The 19,371-nt window shown below is 38.5% G+C and overlaps 1 protein-coding gene across 6 annotated transcripts in view; it reads left to right on the forward strand.

Moving 5' to 3' along the window:
• Positions 1–19,371, forward strand: part of WDR17 (WD repeat domain 17) — a gene marked incomplete at both ends in the record, with an annotated part of 79,030 nt that overhangs the window by 37,942 nt on the left and 21,717 nt on the right. For all 6 annotated transcript variants that reach the window (XM_080928898.1, XM_080928900.1, XM_080928899.1 and 3 more), the window contains 8 exons: positions 309–511; positions 2,683–2,832; positions 2,919–3,049; positions 3,339–3,464; positions 4,679–4,834; positions 13,175–13,239; positions 15,952–16,084; positions 17,283–17,374. In XM_080928898.1, coding sequence (XP_080785024.1) covers positions 309–511; positions 2,683–2,832; positions 2,919–3,049; positions 3,339–3,464; positions 4,679–4,834; positions 13,175–13,239; positions 15,952–16,084; positions 17,283–17,374 — 1,056 coding nt within the window. The remainder of the gene's footprint in view (positions 1–308; positions 512–2,682; positions 2,833–2,918; positions 3,050–3,338; positions 3,465–4,678; positions 4,835–13,174; positions 13,240–15,951; positions 16,085–17,282; positions 17,375–19,371) is intronic.

Consider the following 19,371-nt stretch of genomic DNA (forward strand, 5'->3'; position numbering starts at 1 on the left):
TTATATGTATGGTTTCTTTGCTTCTATATGTGCAGCGTGTGCGTGTTTGCTGCCCAAGCAGGACAGAAGAGGGCATCAGATCACATAGAGCAGTAGTTAGAGGTGGTTATGAGCCATCGGGTGGTTGCTAGAAACTAAATCAGTATCCTTTGGAAGAACAGCTGTTGCTCTTAACAACTCTGAGCCATCTCTCCAGCTCCATAAAAAGGCTCTTAAAAAAACAATAAAAAATAAATAACCATAGTGTTCCATTGAGACAATGCTAACATTTTGGATAAGCTACGATTTAGACTTAAATTGTCTTTCAGCTCTGTTCGAATCTGGGATTACACTCAAGATGCTTGCATAAGCATTCTTAATGGACACACTGCGCCTGTGAGGGGATTAACGTGGAATACTGAGATTCCATACCTACTAATATCTGGCAGCTGGGACTATACTATCAAAGTATGGGACACTCGAGGAGGAGTTTGCCTTGACACTGTGTGTGACCACGGTGCAGATGTCTATGGTAACCTCTTTTCCACGTATCTGTTAGTTTGATGTACTTATGATGCTTTTTTACAATGTATTATTTTTATTGGATATTCTCTGTATTTACATTTCAAATGTTACCCCCTTTCCCTCCACTCCCATCTCCTCTTTCCCTACCCTTGCTTCCTTGAAGGTGCTCCCTTTCCCAACCACCCTCTCCCACCTCAGTGCCTTGGCATTCCCCTACACGGAGAAATTGAGCCTTCACTGAAGCAAAGGTCTCTCCTCCCATTGATGCCAGACAATGCTATCCTCTGCTACATATGCAACTGGAGCCATGGCTTTCCATGTGTACTCATTGGTTGGTGTTTTTTTTTTTTTTTTTTTTTTTTTTCCCTTGGGAGCTCTGGAGGTTGATAATGTTGTTCTTCCTGTAGGATTGCAAACCCTTTTAGCTCCTTTAGTATGTTCTCTAGCTCCTTTAATTGGGGTCCCCCTGTTCAGTCCAATAGTTAGCTGCAAGAATACTCATTTGTATCAGTATGACTCTGGCAGAATATCTGAGGAGGCATCCATATCAGGCTCCTGCCAGTAAGCACTTCTTGGCATCAGCAATAGTGCTTGGATTTGGTGGCTGCATATGGGGTGGATCCCCAGGTGAGGCAGTCTCTGAATGATCTTTTCTTCAATTCCTGTTCCTCTATTTGTCCCTGTATTACCTCTCATGAGTGTTTTGTTCTCCCTTCTAAGAAGGACTGAGGCAACCACATTCTGGCCTTCCTTCTTTTTGAGTTTCATAAGGTCTGTGAATTGCTTCTTGATTATTTAGAGCTTTTTGGGCTGGTAGCTGCTTATCAGTGAGTGCATACCATGTGTGTTTTTTTTGTGACTGTGTTACCTCACTCAGGATGATAGCTACTAGTTTCATCTATTTACCTAAGAATTTCATAAAGTCATTGTGTTCAATAGCTGAGTAGTACTCCATTGTGTAAATGTACCACAATTTTGTATTCATTCCTCTGTTGAAAGACATCTGGGTTCTTTCTAACTTCTAGCTATTATAAATAAGGCTGCTATGAATATGGTAGGGCATGTGTCCATATATGTATATGTGTGTGTGTGTGTGTATATATATATATATATATATATTATGAGCATCTTTTGGGTTTATGCCCAGGAGTGGTATAACTGGGTCCTCAGTTTATTTTATAAACCTATTAGAATCACCACGACATAGCCAAAGAAGACATTAAGGATTATTCAGAAGATGAGGCTCATTAGCATGTAGAGCTCATTTGTCAGGAAATGAATTTCTGTGCACATGTATGTGTGGCAAGTACATATGCAGATTGGATCCTGTCAGTTCCCTGAGTCGAGATCATGAAATTAGTGCTGATTAAACATATCTAACATTATCTTATTTGAAGGTATCACAGGCAATGTTTGTTTCTTGACTATAGAACAACTGTTAGTTCAATTAAGCTTGTGATAGAAAGCACATTTCCCAATTACATTCATATTTTTTGTCATTCTTAAGCCTTGATGGGATTGAGTAGGCATGTCCTGGACAAAAAGGACCTAACCCTGTGCATTCACCGCTGTTTGCTTTCCTTCAGTTGCTTTTTTTCTAGTTGAGGCTTTGTAGCCCTACCTCTAGGCGATGAGCAGTCTGAGTGCTGAGAGAAAGAGAATCAGTTTGTTTCCAGAGATGAATATCTAGTCGGTCTTAAGATCTCTAATGGTCAGCTCTGAACATGCGCACTTACAGGCAGCGCTAAATAAGATCAGTAGATTATGTGTGTAGACAAATGCACACATATGTACATATAAAGCAACAATTACAGAAGAATTTATCTGAATTTTCTGGTGTCTAAAGTTAATCTTTTCATTGTGAAACCTGAACTTTCATTTATTCATCTGTTAATTCATAGATTTTATGAACCCTATTAGAATTGCAGTATATTTAGTGCTTAACCAAATGAAATTTTTTGTTTTCTCATAATCATATATTTCTAACCATATTTACAGAACATACTAAGCAATGTTAATTAAATGCAAGTAGAGACCTGGCTCAGAGAGCCTTTGAGTTACACTTGTCCTTCAGAACCTCAGTTTTGTCACAGTTTAATAAAAAAAGTAAATAAAATGTTTTTAAAAGCCTTTTTTAGGTTTACTTTTGTTAAATCAGGTTTATTTTTGTTTCATCAGGTTTAACATGCCATCCAAGTCGTCCCTTCACAATGGCTTCCTGCTCCCGAGATTCTACAGTGAGACTCTGGTCATTAATACCTTTAATCACCCCTTTACAAATAAATATTCTGGCAGACAGAGCTTGGGAAGAAATTATCGGGAACACTGGTATTGAATATGCGCACGCACTTGATCTTATCTTTAAGTAATATTTTCTAAGTAAACATCCTCAGTGAATCCTGTCTTTTCACCAGATAACGCGATAGAACAAGACTCTCTTCCTCTACTGTGTGGCAAAGTGTCACGAGACATTAAGCAAGAAGTAGAAAAACTAACGTGCAACCCTCGGGTGAACAAACTAAGATTGTTTTCAGAATGTTTATCGGTAAGTATTTTAGGAATTGTAAGTAGACGTCATCTCATATAATGAGACACTACAATTGTTATCTAAACTGTACCCTGTTGGCATTTACCATCCCAGCTTAGGATATGAATTGTAACATTATCTGTACAGTATTAAGACGTCTAAAACCAGAAAAAATAAAGGAGAATGTGTATTTAGTTTGCTGTTACGTTTGGATTTAGAGAACTGTACGGCATAGCACCTCGGAAGGGAAATGCCTAGAACCTCTCCTCTGTGCTGTTGTGCCTGATCATTCTGTACCTACTTCCAGCCTCCAGGTGGCAGTGACAATTTGTGGAACTTGGTGGCCGTGATTAAAGGACAGGATGACAGCTTGCTTCCTCAGAACTACTGCAAAGGGATGGTGCATTTAAAACACCTGATCAAATTCAGAACAGTAAGTGAAGTACACAGGCCTGTTATACTCCATTATATTTCCATTTTTTTATTTCTATCAAAGTAAAAGTGCTGGTAAGCTAAAATAAACACCAAAAAGATAAAATGGTAAGACCAATACTAAAAATACTAATTATTTAAGAAGAGGTTAAGGTGGGTTGTAGAGATTGAATTCCAAGAGTCTGCAAGTTGAATTTGAACTCCATAAAAAGTTTTATTTTTATTCTGTGACCTCAGGTGGTTATTGCCTATGGATACTTGTGACTTTTATTCATTTTATGTCTGAAAGAATATATTTTATCAACAACAAAATCTGCCCTGTGAACTAAAAATAAAAAAGCAACAGTTTATATGTTTTAAAAAAAATATAAACAGTTCAGATGGCAACAAAATCTAAATAGGAATAAGACTGATGGTTACCTTCATAACAAAGAATTCTTAAGTTGAAAATGAAATGCCTGATAATTGTTTTAGGAGTGTATTTACAATATTGGAGATTGGAGGGCATCTTTGAAAGATTTATTTGTTTATTTTATGTATGCAAATACACTGTCACTCTCTTCAGACTCACCAGAAGAGGGCATCAGATCCCATTACGGATGGTTGTGGGCCACCACGTGGTTGCTGGGAATTGAACTCAGGACCTGTAGAAGAGCAGACAATGCTCTTAACAACTGAGCCATCTCTCCACCCCCAAGGAGAACATTTTTTATACAACCAACTAGTTGTCATATGTCCCAACACCTTTGGCCTCTAGAATTCTAAATAACGTACACTGAAAAAGGATAAGGACAGTAAGAATGGTACTTGTTCTTCTCAAATGTGTGTCAGATGTTCTAGGACAATGAGACAACCCTCTTCCAAAGTGCTTGTTCCATGACCTGGTCAACATTGCAATGACTGTCATATCTTACAGAAAAAAAGTATTACAATGTTGGGGAGGGAGAGGTGGCTGAGAGAGCAATGGCGACTCTTCAGAGATCCCGAGTTCAATTCCCAGCAACCACATAGTAGCTCATAACCATCTGAAATGAAGTCTGGTTCTCTCTTCTGCTGTGCAGGCATCCATGCATGCAGAATTCTGTATATTAAATAAATAAATCTTTAATATGCACATATGTATGTATATATTACATTCAGACATTTAACTTTCAATGTACATGCTTTAAGAACATCTGTTCTTCTATTCATTCGTACACTTGTAATTTTCTTCAGTCGGAAGCTCAAGAACTAACGACAATCAAGATGTCTAAGTTTGGTGGTGGTATTGGTGCACCTACTAAAGAAAAAAAGCTGAAGGAAGCTGCTGAAATCCACCTGCGATTAGGACAAATTCAGAGATACTGTGAACTCATGGTCGAACTTGGAGAGGTAACGTGCTATTCAAGGGAATGTAATGTGTCTTCACAGCACCACACACATTAGAGTTAACATGGAAATTAATTTTGCCATATAGAATTCCTTCATTGCCAAGATCATGCATACCACACGGATTTCGTAAAGTGAGGTGTCCAGGCTAATAACATCAGCCCCACTTAGGAACACCTATGTCCCACGCCAGACCTACAAATCATAAATTCTGGTGTGCAGTTCAGCTATCCATTCATGCCTTTATTAGCCGTCCTGGATATTCTCACCTATGCTAAAACTGGAAAATTGCTGCCAAGATCTTTAATGTGCATGTGTTGTTGGCTGATATCAGAGAAGGATATCCTTCACGTCTTGCAACTAGATTTATTAACCACATGATGAGGACTTTTAGAATTCCTAAAGGAGACTAAAGCAACAGCACAGATTTCACAAAGCTTAGAGTTTAAAAAACAGCCTTCCTTTGACAGGTGGGTACTGACTGCCTTGAAATATGGAGAACAGCGGGGGCTTCTATTCTTGGAACTGGGAACTGGGTACATAGTTGTGAACGTTCATTAGTCTTTTCTCTTCTCCTTTTAAAATTGTATTCTAGATTAGGGCAAATTACTTCTCTATCACAACAAAATGAAGGGGAAGGTGGCATGAATGCGAGACTTTATTACTTTGTAAGAACCTCTAGGTTATTAACATTTTTATTACAAAGTCTGAAATTAAGAACACACACACATAGACACACATAGGACCTGCAGGGGGCTTGATGGTTTGGAGTGCTTGCTTCTCTGCCACAGTGCTAGAGTTAGGTTTCATCATGCTCACAGTCACCCAACCCTCCAGCTCCAGGGGATCTGATACCTTCTTCTGGTTTCTGTAGGCACCCACAGTTACACAGCCTATACCACAAACATATATCCATAAATAAAAATCTATCGAAAACAAAAGAACACATAATTAACATTAGTAAAAATTAAACATGCAGTTGGTTAAAGTGTACCAAAATTCAATTTAACCTACCTTCTTCTAACCCTTGATTTATTTATAGCTAAACAATGAATCGCAGATTGACCCAAAATAATAAAACAATCCTATTACAAAAATACTTAAAAGTATTAAAAGTACTAAAATCTTTTACTCATCACATAGCGATAACTTGATTAAATTTTAAATTTTCAATAAAGCCTTAAAAGTCAGGATGACAAATGGGTCAGTAAATTGGGGGATAATGGTATCATTCTTCCTGAAGGTTTGCTTCTGTTTGTAATATGTAATCTTACACTCCCTTAACACATTCTCAGGTGGGAATCTGTTTATGAAGCTGTATGGTTGTTCTGCTGGGCTCTGTATGGTGCTCTGGTGAGCTTGACAATTCCCAGAATTCCTGAATTCTTCAACACTCTGAGCACTAATAAGTCCTCATCATCACCATCAAGTTCCACTACAGCAGCTTAATGCAAAGGGTTCAGGGGAGCATTTGACCTTTGAACTTACAAGACTTTTTTTTTTTTTTTTGAAACCACTTAGTGAACTCAAAATTCATCTACATTTTAACTTTTATTTTTCCATTCTTCCTAAAATAAAGACATTTTAAAAAGTAAAATCATATTTAAAGTACCTTTTTAGTAATATGATTTAAATATGCAGTTTTAAAAACATGATTCATTCAAAATTTAGCATATCATACATACCAACATACATGAAAATGTATACACACAAATAAAAATAAATTATTATTTATTTAAAATTTACCTGACTATTGTTAATTACCAGTCTTGTAGTCTTTTTTTTAAACGACTTTATTTTACAAAACAAAGATAAATGTACAGATTTTAAACATTTTTTGCTTAAAATTATGCATTTTTGTCAGTACTGTTTTTTCAGATATTAAAATAATTTTTACACAAAACTATGTGAATATATTTTTTACTCAGTACTTGATTTTTTCAAGGGCTTGACAGTATGCATTGAAAACCGAATAGTTACCATGAGCTTAAAGTACATGCAAAGAAAACACAACATGGAAATAGTCAAAGTCTTCTTGTTTTGTAAATATTTTTTTTTCTTTTCTTTATTTCTTGGACTTCATACAGTCTGTGAGTTGTTTCTGGGGGAGTGCAAGCCTCTGGGGTTAGCATCCCAATATCAGTGACTGCATATTATGTCTGTTCTTTTGTGACTGGGTTATCTCACTCAGGATGATATTCTCTAGATGCAGCCATTTTCTTAAGAATTTGGTCAAGTCATTGTTTCTGGTGGCTGAGTAGTATTCCATTGTGTAAATGTACCACAATTTTTGTATCCATTCATCTTCTGAAGGGCATCTGGGTTCTTTCCAGCTTCTGGCTATTATAAATAGAGCCGCTATGAACATTGTGGTGCATATATCTTTGTTGTGTATTAAAGTGTCTCTGGGGTATATGCCCAGAAGTGGAATAGCTGGGTCTTAAGGTAGTACTATATCCAATTTTCTGAGGTATCGCCAGACTGATTTCCAGAGTGGTTGTATTAGTTTGCAACCCCAACAAGAGTGGAGAAGTGTTCCCCTTTCTCCAGCCTCTCAAGCATCTGCTGTCATCTGATTTTTGGATCTTGGCCAATCTGACTTGTGTTAGGTGGAATCTCAGGGTTGTTTTGATTTGCATTTCCCTGATGGCTAAGGATGTCAAGCACTTCCTCAGATGTTTCGCAGCCATTTTTTGTTTAGCTCTGTACCCCATTTTTTCATAGGGTTGTTTGATTCTCTGGTGTCTAGCTTTTTAAGTTCTTTGTATACCTTGAATATTAGGCCTCTATCTGATGTGGTGTTGGTAAAGATCTTTTCCCATTCTGTTGGTTGCCGTTTTGTTTTCTTGACAATGTCCTTAGCCTTACAGAAACTTTGCAATCTCATTAAGTCCCATTTGTTAATCTTTGACCTTAGAGCTTGAGCCATTGGTGTTTTGTTCAGGAAATTTTCTCCTGTGACTATGTGTTCTAAGGTTTTCCCTACTTTCTCATCTAATAGTTTAAGTGTATCTGGTTTAATGTGGAGATCTTTGATCCACTTACACTTGAGCTTTGTACAAGGAGATAAGAAAGGGTCTATTTTCATTCTTTTGCATGCTGAGTGCCAGTTGGACCAGCACCATTTGTTGAATAGGCTGTCTTTTTTCCATTGAATGTTTACTGCTCCTTTGTCAAAAATCAGATGACCATATACATGAGGGCTCATTTCTGGATCTTCTACTCTATTCCATTGATCCATATGCCTATTTCTGTACCAGTACCATGCAGTTTTCAACACTATTGCCTTGTAATATAGCTTGAGGTCAGGGATAGTGATTCCAGCAGGTGTTTTTTTGTTGTTGAGGATGGATTTCGCTATTCGAGGTCTTTTGTTATTCCATATGAAATTGCACATTGATCTTTCCAGTTCCATGAAGAACTGGGTTGGAATTTTGATGGGGATTGCATTGAATCTATAGATTGCTTTTGGTAGGATGGCCACTTTTAAGATGTTGATCTTTCCAATCCATGAGCATGGGAGATCTTTTCATTTTCTGAGATCCTCCTCAATTTCTTTCTTTTGAGGTTTGAAGTTCTTGTCGTACAGGTCCTTCACTTGCTTAGTTAGAGTCACATCAAGGTATTTCATAGTTTTTGTGACGATTGTGAAGGGTACCTTTTCCCTAATTTCTTTCTCCACATGTTTGTCCTTTGAGTATAGGAAGGCTACTGATTTGTTTGAGTTAATTTTGTATCCAGCCACTTTGCTGAACTTGTTTATCAGCTGTAGAAGTTCTCTGGTGGAATTTTTGGGGTCACTCAAGTACACTATCATGTCATTGGCAAAGAGTTATGTTTTTATCTCTTCCTTTCCGATTTGTATCCCCTTGATCTCCTTTTGCTGTCTAATTTCTCCAGCCAGGATTTCCAGTACTATGTTGAATAGGTAGGGGGAGAGTGGTCAGCCTTGTCGAGTCCCTGATTTTAGTGGGATTGCTTCAAGTTTCTCACCATAAAGTTTGATGTTGGCTGTTGGTTTGCTGTATATTGCTTTTATTATGTTTAGGTATGGACCTTGGATTCCTGTTCTTTCCAGGACTTTTAACATGAAGGGGTGTTGGATTTTGTCAAATGCTTTCTCAGCATCTTGAGAGATGACCATGTGATTTTGATCTTTGAGTTTGTTTATATGGTGGATTTCATTGATGGATTTCCTTATATTAAATCATCCCTGCATCCCAGGGATGAATCCTACTTGGTCATGATTAATGATCGTTTTAATGTGTTCTTGGATTCGGTTTGCAAGGATTTTGTTGAGTATTTTTGCATCAATGTTCATAAGTGAGATTGGTCTGAAGTTCTCTTTTCTTGTAGGGTCTTTGTGTGGCTTAGGTACGAGGGTTATTGTAGCCTCAAAAAATGAGTTGGGTAATATTCCATCTGATTCTATCTTTTGGAATAGTTTGGCGAATATTGGTGTTATATCCCCAATAAATGTCTGATAAAATTCTGCACTGAACCCGTCTGCACCTGGGCTTTTTTTGGTTGGGAGACTTTTGATGACTTCTTCTATTTCATTAGGTGTTATAGGGTTATTTAGATGGTTTACTTGGTCCTGGTTTAACTTTGGGATCTTGTATCTGTCTAGGAATTCATCCATTTCCTCCAGATTTTCCAATTTTGTGGAGTATAAGTTTTTGTAGTAGGATCTGATGATTTCTTGAATTTCCTCAGTTTCAGTTGTTATGTCCCCACTTTCCTTTCTGATGTTGTTAATTTGTATGCTCTCTCTCAGCCCTCAAGTTAGTCTTGCTAGGGGTTTATCAATCTTGTTGATTTTCTCAAAGAGCCAAATTTTGGATTGTTGATTTTTTCAATGGTTCTTTTTGATTCTATTTGGTCTATTTCTGCCCTAATTTTGATTATTTCTGCCATCTACTCTTTTTGGGTATATCTGCTTCCTTCTGTTCTAGGGCTTTTAGCTGTTCTTTCAGGTTGCTGATTTAAGCTCTCTCCAGCTTCTTTTTGGAAGCACCCAGGGCTATGAGTTTTCCTCTCAGTACTGCTTTCATTGCATCCCATAGGTTTGGGTATGTTGTGTTTTCGTTTTCGTTGAATTCCAGAAAATCCTTAATTCCTTTTCTTATTTCTTCTTTGACCCTGCTATCGTTTAAGAGAGCGTTTTTTAGTTTCCATGTGTATGTGGGCTTTTTGTTGTCTTTGTTGTTGTTAAAGACCAGCCGTAGACCATGGTGATCTGAGAGGGTGCATGGGAGTATTGCAATCTTCTTATATCGATGGAGGCTCGCTCTGTGTCCAATTATGTGGTCAATTTTCGAGAAGGTGCCATGGGGTGCTGAGAAAAAGGTGTATTCTTTTACTTTAGGATAATATGTTCTGTATATATCTATTAATTCTAGTTGGTTCAAAGTCTCTGCTTGTTTTGCAGTGTCCTTGTTCAGTTTCTGTTTCCATGATCTGTCCATTGGTGACAGTGGGGTATTAAAGTCTCCCACTATTATTGTGTAAGGTGAAATATATTTTTTGAGCTTTAGTAGGATTTTTTTTATGAATGTGGGTGCTTTTTTATTTGGAGCATATATGTTAAGGATTGAGAGTTTCTCCTGACCGGTTTCCCCGGTAATGAGTAAAAAGTGTCCTTCCTTATCTTTTTTGATAACTCTTGGTTGGAAATTTACTTTGTTCAATATTAGAATAGCCACTCCAGCTTGCTTCTTGGAGCTGTTTGCTTGGAAGTTTTTTTCCCACCCTTTAACTATGAGATAGTGTCTGTCTTTGTCTCTGAGATGAGTTTCCTGTATGCACCAAAATGCTGGATTTTGTTTATGTATCCAGTCTGATAGCCTGTGTCTCTTTATTGGGGAGTTGAGTCCATTTATGTTAATAGATATCAAGGAATAGTTGTTTCTGTTTCCTGCCATTATTGCTTTTGTGGGTTGAGTTGTGTCTGTGTCTTTTTCTTCTTTTATTTTTCTTGCTTAGGAGTTTTCTTGTTTTTACTAGGCTGTATTTTCCCTCATTGTATTGGGTTTTCCTCCTATAATTCGTTGTAGTGCTGGGTTTGTGGTCAGATATTGTGTAAATTTTGATTTGTCTTGAAATATCTTCATCTCTCCATCTATGGTGATTGATAGTTTTGCTGGGTATAGCAGCTTGGGCTGGCACTTGTGTTCTCTTAGGGTGTGCATGATGCCTGTCCAGGCTCTTCTAGCTTTCATAGTCTCTGTTGATAAATCGGTTGTGAGTCTAATTGGCATGCCTTTATATGTTACCTGACCTTTTTCCCTTACTACTTTTAGTATTCTTTCTTTGCTTTGGACACTTGATGTTTTAACTATTATGTGTCGGGAGGTATTTCTTTTCTGGTCCAACCTATTTGGAGTTCTGAAGGATTCTTTTATGCTCATGGTCATCTCATTCTTGAGGGTAGGGAAGTTTTCTTCTACGATTTTGTTGAAGATATTTACTGTGCCTCTTAGTTGATACTCTTCTCCCTCTTCTATTCCTATTATCCTTAGGTTCGGTCTTCTCATTGTGTCCTGGATTTCCTGGACATTTTGGGTTAGGAGCTTTTTGTTTTTTGCATCTTCTCTGGCTGTTTTGTCTATTTTTACAATGTTGTCTTCTGCCCCCAAGATTCTCTCTTCCATCTCTTGTAATCTATTGGAAATGCTTGCTTCTGTGATTCCTGATTCCTTTTTTAGGTGTTCTACCTCTAGTGTTATCTCTTTTTGTGTTTTCTATATTGTGTCAATTTCCGTTTTAAATTCCCTCTTCCATTCCTTCATCTCTTTGATTCTGTTTTCCTCTAGTTCTTTGAGTTTTTTGAGTGTTTTTCTTGTTTCCTCTTTAAAAGCTTCTGAATCTTTTTTGCTTTTCCTCCTGTTCTTGTTTAAGTATCTCTATCAGCATCTTGAGGTGTGATTTCAGGTCTGTGTCTTCCTTTTCTGGAGTGTTTGGAATTCTGATGTTTTCTGTTATGGGAGAGCTGGGTTCTGGTGTTGCCAGGTTGTCTTGGTTTCCTTGGGATATACTCTTTCACTTTCCTCTTGCCATTTTGTTGTCAGTGATATGTTCTTGTCTTTCCCTTGTATCTGGTCTGTGTCCCTGGATCTCCACTGGTCCAGGTGGCAGATGGGTTGAGCCCTGTTCTATGCCTCAGAGTCACCCGGTGGGAACAGAAGTTCCAAAGTTCTATTCCTGGTCACTGGATCAGACAGGGCGGGGCAGGGCAAGGCAGGGTGTGCACTTTCCGTGTGCAATCTGCAGGGATCTCTCTCCTCCCTGGCATCCCAGGTCTCTGATCCACCAGTTGCTCAGCCTCTACAAGCCGCCCTTCCGGGTGGCAGATGGGCCAGGCTCCACTCTGTGTCCTGAAGTCGCCTCCGTGTGGAAACAGAAGTTCCTAAGTTCTGTTCCAGGTCACTGGATAGGGCAGGACAGGGCAGGTCAAGGCAGGGGGTGCACTTTCCGTGTGCACTCTGCAGAAATCCCTCCGCTCCCCAGCAGCCTAGGTCTCCCACTCACCAGTTGTTCAGCCTTTACGTGCTGCCGTTCCGGGTGGCAGATGGGCCAGGCTCCGCTCTGTGTCCTGAAGTCGCCACCGGGTGGAAACAGAAGTTCGAAATTTCTGTTCCTGGTCGCTGGATCGGGCAGGGCAGGGCAGTGCAAGAGAGGGGGTGCACTTTCCGTGTGCACTCCGCAGAGATCTCTCTGCTCCCTGGCAGCCCAGGTCTCCCACCCACCAGTTGCTCAGCCTCTACGAGCCGCCATTCTGGGTGGCAGATGTGCCAGGCTCCGCTCTCAGTCTTGTAGTCTTAATCTTATAAGTTCCAGTGTTTTGGAAAAGATTATGTAAGATGAAGTTTTTAATTATGCATTGATATTTTAAAATCTTTTCTCTTCCACTACTTTCTTAGAGCTCAAACCCATATTTAAAGTAACAATAATAATCAGCTTTGATTTAATAATATGCTTCTTCAAATGCTGTCCAAGGTACAAAATATGACAGGCTTTCATTTTAAAGAAAGTGATAATGGTAAAACAAAATTTATACAATAGATAATACGATAGAATTTGGGCATTTATTCAACAAAAACCTGATTTTCTTTCCAAGTTTATAATTAGATTTTCCCAGAAATAATACAATTTAGTTTATTTTATTTTGCAATAAGTTGGTATTTATTCCATTTGGACTATACTGAATAGTTGACAATTATACTCCTGATAATTTGACAATTTTAAAAATTGTTAATTACTAACACAAATCTCTAAGAGGTCTGCTTAGAATTATGTAATGCTATCTAAATATGTATATTTCTGTTCTTTGTTCAACTTTAGTGGGACAGAGCCCTATCAGTTGCTCCCGGTGTCTCTGTGAAATACTGGAGAAAGTTAATGCAGAGGTAAAGCCAAGAGTCCATGTCCAAAGGAAGGGGTTAAAGTTATCTATTGACGTAGAAAGAATACATAAATATAGCAGCATTGTAATATTTCTTATATCTATGTTATATTAAATGATAAAATTATTTTGTATATGTAGCTGTAATAATTAGATGAATTGGTTCCAAAGCATGAGGGTATTCTGTTTATCCTGGTTGCTTATGAATACATTACGAGAAAGTTTCTCCTTATTTATGAAAAAAACAAATCCCAAAGACCAGCAAATTACTCAATGTATAATTGTCACAAGTTGGGTTATTATTTCACAATTGTTGAGGTCAAACATCCGATCAGCCTATCGGCAGAGTTGCTTTAACACTGAAGGTTCTGAGGGAGATTGTTCTGGTGGCCTCAGCAATCTTCAGCATTTGCTAGCTAACAACATATAACTGCTCTCACTTGCTTTATCCACTGTGTCGTGTTGGCCACATACATTTTTTTGCCTTTAAAAGTGTACGGATACTGGAGTTTAGGCTTACCTTAGTATAGGGTATAATCCCCTGTTAACTTAGTAAGGTATTAGGGAAAGATTGTAATTCAATATAAGTTTGCACTTGAAGGTCCCACGTGTTATGAGTTAAATGTATCCTTTTCAGAACACTTTTATTCAGAACACAGTCTATCTAACCCTCCAGTCAGCAACTGGTTTTTACTTGGCACTTGCTAATCCCTGTGCTAAGACTGTAGAGTTCTATTCAGGAGCATTATCTTCCTTTTGATATTATAAAGAGAAATGTGAGAGTATTTTTTCTTTTGAAACATGGTTTAAGAAAACGTCTGTTGCTTATCATGCATGTAAGTTAAAATTAATAAAGGCTAAACATGAAAGCTAGAAGGTCATGTACAGTTTGCCATGGTATAGTAGACTGTTACCTAATATCCTGACTTCCAGAAAACGGGTGAGTTTGAGCCTTCAGCTTCGAGAGTGCCATATCCTTTTGTATGACAAATCAAACTTAGGAAGGATACTATTCCCATAAATGCTTAATAAATTCAAATTAGTAGTAACTACATAAAACAGTGCTTTGCATTAATATAAACTTAAATGAAGTCATTTAGGACCAAGGTATTGTCACTCACTCATTGTTAATAGCAGGTAAAACTAAACAGCATTTGGTCCTTCATGCTTATTGATGTGCTTTTATAACATTATCACATTAGTATTTGAATACAATATTTTAATGGTAGGTCTTATAATATATATGTTGGAAACTTTCAAATGCATTGCAAAGGAAGGTACCTGGCATAGACTTGCATTTGTCCAATTACAAATCAAGAGAAACTAAAGGGAGGCACTAGAAACGTGTTTGAAGACTCGTCACTAGAGAAAGACACTAGAAGATGCTGTGTTTGCAGTACTGAGTCTCTGGCACCAGTGCCTAGTCGGAGTAAAAAGGAAGCAAGACTTAACTGTTCTGGGCCTTATGGACATTTAGGCTTTTTGTCTTGATTCTCAGATCAACAGAAGACATTAAAGAACTTTGAGCAAGGTAGAGAATGACCAGATCAAATTTCCATTTTAAAAATTCACATAAGATGAGGAATATGGCAGACTGAATAAGGGCAGCAGCAGATAGGAAAGCAGCCGAGGCATCTCCTCCTCCTCCTGTGAACAAGCGCCATTGCAGCCTTACACAGAGATGGGGAAGAAGAAAGCCAGACAGCTCTAACGTGCTTAGCACTGGAACCTTACACAGTGTTGGGATAGAAAATGAAATGCCAATAGCTCTTACATACTTAAGCATAAAAGTGAACTGGTTTTAGTAAACAAGGCAAGGGGTTGCTTAAATATTTCTTGGGCTTTAGTTGAAAATTAATGGACAGATGTTTTGGCCATTGACTGAGATTTCAGAGCAAAGAAAAGTACCAACAAAAACTTACGAGTGTTTGAATTAAGTAACACAAAGTATCCTGAGCTTTTTTTGAGCTCCTTGAGCTGAATGTCCCTTTGTTATCTTCAGAGCAATGTAAGATAGGTAAGCACGTACAAGAGATTTGGACCACACACGCATATTATTTTTTTTTTTTTTAGTGGAAGTTGAAAGGTCAAAAGCTTTGGGTATTTAATAGATGAATCAAGGTTAGAATAAGTTGAATGGAACAGGAAGAGAAATGAATAGGTGGATTGCAAAGCAGAAAACATTTTGAAGAAAATATCTGTTAGATTGCTTGCCCAGAATGCACAAAGCCCTGGTCTTGATCTCGAGCACTATAAACTGAGCGTGTGGCACATGTCTGCAGTCCCAGAGCTCTGGACATGGGACTAGAAGGAGCATAAGTTCTGGATCATTCTCAGCTATATAATGAGTTCAAGACTAGACTAGGATACAAATAACCTTTCCTCTAAATTGATAGGTAGATGATCAGTGCATGCATAGATAGATGATAAATAGATGGATACATACATACATACATACATACATACATACATACATACATAGACAGATACTTAGAGATATACAGATTTAAAGTGATTCAAAAGAAAAACAATGGAGTATTTTATAGAGCTTTTATTTGCATTCCATACATGATCTACTTTTAAACTACAAATTCAAGTCTTTATAAAACCTAAAAAGTTTAGACATGTTTTTTGAAAATATCAGTCCAATTGACAAACATTAAGACTAATGTTTTAATTAAATTTGGTATAGTAAAGGTAGTCTTTATTTCTTTAGGAGAGCTGACCAGTTAATTCAGGAAGATAAGGATGATGTCATTCCATACTGCATAGCAACTGGTGATGTGGAAAAACTCGTCAATTTTTTTGTGTCCAGGGGTCAGCTTAAAGAAGCACTGCTTGTTGCGCAGGTATAGCCACCCAAGCATGTCGGGAAAATACATTGCTGGGTGGATTTGAGGAATGAAGAAAGCCATGCTGGTCAGCTTCATGTGATGGACAATCACGGATGGCCTCTTAAACTCAGCTCACATTCCCAGCCTTCTACCTCATTATTCCTAGTGTGTTCACATTGGATTTATTCTAGACTTCTTACTCAAACAAAGGTGTCTTGACATGCAACTGTCTCTGAGCCCTGAATATCTCACTTAAAGAACAACTATTTCTTGTTACTGTTACTTGACAATTTATGTTAACACTCACAGTAGACTTAATGCTCTCTTTTTTAAAAAACATTCTAAGGTTGTTTGCAAGATGTGCTATAAACACCAAACATAGTTTAAGTATAACTTGTTCAAAACAATAGCCTGGGCCCAGCAAGATAGCTCGGTGTCTTAGAAGTGCTTTCTACACAAGTCCCACAACCTGAGTTCAGTCCCTGAGACTCACAAAGCTCTGTGGTTGCTGTGGTTGTCCATATCCAAGCACTATTACTTCTTAGATGGGATGAGACAAAATAATCAGGTAGAAGCTAGAGTGTGTGGTAAAGTGCAGTCCCAGACACTAAAGGGAGCAAGCTTCAAATCAGGTGGAAGCAAAGAGGTGACACCCGTGGTGCTCTGTTCTGCATGACCAAGCACCTATACACACACACAAACACACACACACAAACCAGACACACACACACACACACAGACACACACACACACAGACACCACACCACACACACACACACACACACACACACACACCACACAAACACACACAGAGACACCCACACACACATACAAATACACACAACACACACATACACACACACAACACACACACACCACCCACACACACATACACACACACAACATACACATACAGACACCCACACACACACCACATACACACACAAAACCACACACCACACCCACACACCCCACACACCCACACACCCTACACGCACAGACACACACACACAAAACACAGACACCCACACACACACACACCACACACATACACATACCCCATACGCACACCATAAATACACACACACACACACACACACACACACACACACACACACACGGGTGGGTAGTAAGGTGGTCATCTTCCAAAAGTAACATGACATTGGTTATCAGTATTAGCTAATGATTAATTAGAACTCCAATTGTATTCTAGGCCGCCTGTGAAGGAAATATGCAAAATATGCATGTTTCTACACAAAAGGGAGCTTCACATTCTGTTGATGTCCACAAGGAAGACTTTAATAAGTGAGTGATGTACCTTTGTTTCATGTCACTGGTTTTTGCTTGTTTATTGTTTAGAAGTGTTGAAGGTGAACTAGTTCAGCCTTCTTTTGTGAAATGATTAGCACTTGATGTCTAATCTCAGGTGTATTCATTGCTATCCTCTATTTCCATGACAAAAATCCATCCCTAGGAATGAAAACTGTTGGGCAGGGAGACACAGCCTCCACACACTCATATAACTTCCAGGGGGAGAACAACTGGAACACCGAACTGTTTTGAAAACACAGGAACCCGAATGGAGGAGTTAGGGGAAGGACTGAAAGAGATGAAAGGGTTTGTAACCCCACAGGAAGAACAGCAGTATCAACTAACCAAACCAGACACACACACACACACACACACACACACACACACACACGAGCTCCCAGGGACTAAATCGCCAATCAAAGAATACATATGGAGGGACCCATGGCTCCAGCTTCATATGTAGCAGAGGATGGCATTGTGGGGCATCAGTGGGAGGAGATGCCTTTGATCCTGTGGAGGCTTGATGCCACAGCCCAGTAGAATTTCAGGGCAGGGAGACCAGAGTGGGTGGGTGGGTGGGTGGGGGAGCACCCTCATAGGAGCAGGGAAAGGGGTGGGATAGGGGATTTTCAGAAGAGAAACTGGGAAGGGAGATAACATTTGAAATCTAAATAAATAAAATGACTAATAATTTTTTTAAAAAAGAAAAATAGACTGCTTCTAAGTTTGAGAAATAAAAAAACTGAAAAAAAAAAAAAAGAAAGCAGATCAATACATATAGTGGAAGGTGTGGCTTTGCTGTAAAAAGCAAAATACACACTATCAAAGACCTCTCGGTAACCCCTTTTTGCAAGTGCCAATGCCTAGGATACCATTTATTATTTTTAAAGAAGAAATCAAATATTTGTTAGCAAAAAGTTACAACTTAAAATTTTTTAAACTTTCAACTTTAAAAAGAAAATGATTTTGCTTCTCTGTCTTCCCCATGGCTCTTTTATCCGTTCCTGTTACTTCCCAAGAATATATTCTTGGTTTGTTGTTGTTTTGTTTTGCTTGTTTTGTTTTATTTCTCAGGCTACCCACCATTTAGCAAACAACTGAGAAATGCTGAGCAAGTGCTTCCTTATGTGTCTTAGCTGGTGTTCTTTCTTTTTTTCTTCTAAACTTGAAATGTTAAATATGTGTGCATGCACATCGTAGATATTGACTAAAATTTGAAAAAAAACTGTCATTTCAGCTTTGATTTTTGTAAAGCCAACCTATATATACTCTTTACAAATTATCCAATGCAGAATAAGAGACAACATGCCAAGGATCAGCCTCGGCTAAGAGAGGGGTGCTGAGGAAGGGGTATCTAGGAGCGGTGAAATTGATGACTCCTAGTTAAGTCTGGGTTCAAGCTGGTGTCCTATGTTCTGCTGGAGACAGCTCTGCAGCCTGCTTTTTCTCTGGTTTGCTTTCTTTCTCTCTGATCTGCTTTCTCCCTGGAGATCTCCAGACAGCTTCCTCTTTTCTTCTGCTCCAGACAATTCTTATAGTGGCTCTCTCTTACAATCCTAAAAAACTCCTCTGGATAGCTCCTCTCCTGCAGATGGCGATAAAGATCTTTTATTTTACATATCAATCCAGGCATTTACTTAGGTATCCTGTGACCCCAGACCCTTAATTCTCTGGAGACAGAAAGCACACATTTTCTTTGAACATTGCCAAGGAATTTGGAGATCTGCCTGACTCTGTTAGGCCCAGACAAAAAGATAGCTAGGTTGGATCCTGCCTCAAATTACCATTGCTACCACACCTGGACTGAAATTAGCTATGCCCCAGCCTGGCCTTGAATTCAGGAATCTGTCTGCCCTCATAACCACAAACAAAAAACTTAGCTGGGTGGGATTTTTCGATGATCTCCACTCCCTAAATATTTTTATCTCCTTCTTTAGTAAATTTCTCAAATTGGCTCATAGTGTAGTTGCCTCTGTTCCTTTAGATTCATA

The sequence above is a fragment of the Micromys minutus genome, assembly GCF_963924665.1.
Source record: "Micromys minutus genome assembly, chromosome: 14".
NCBI lineage: Eukaryota > Metazoa > Chordata > Mammalia > Rodentia > Muridae > Micromys > Micromys minutus.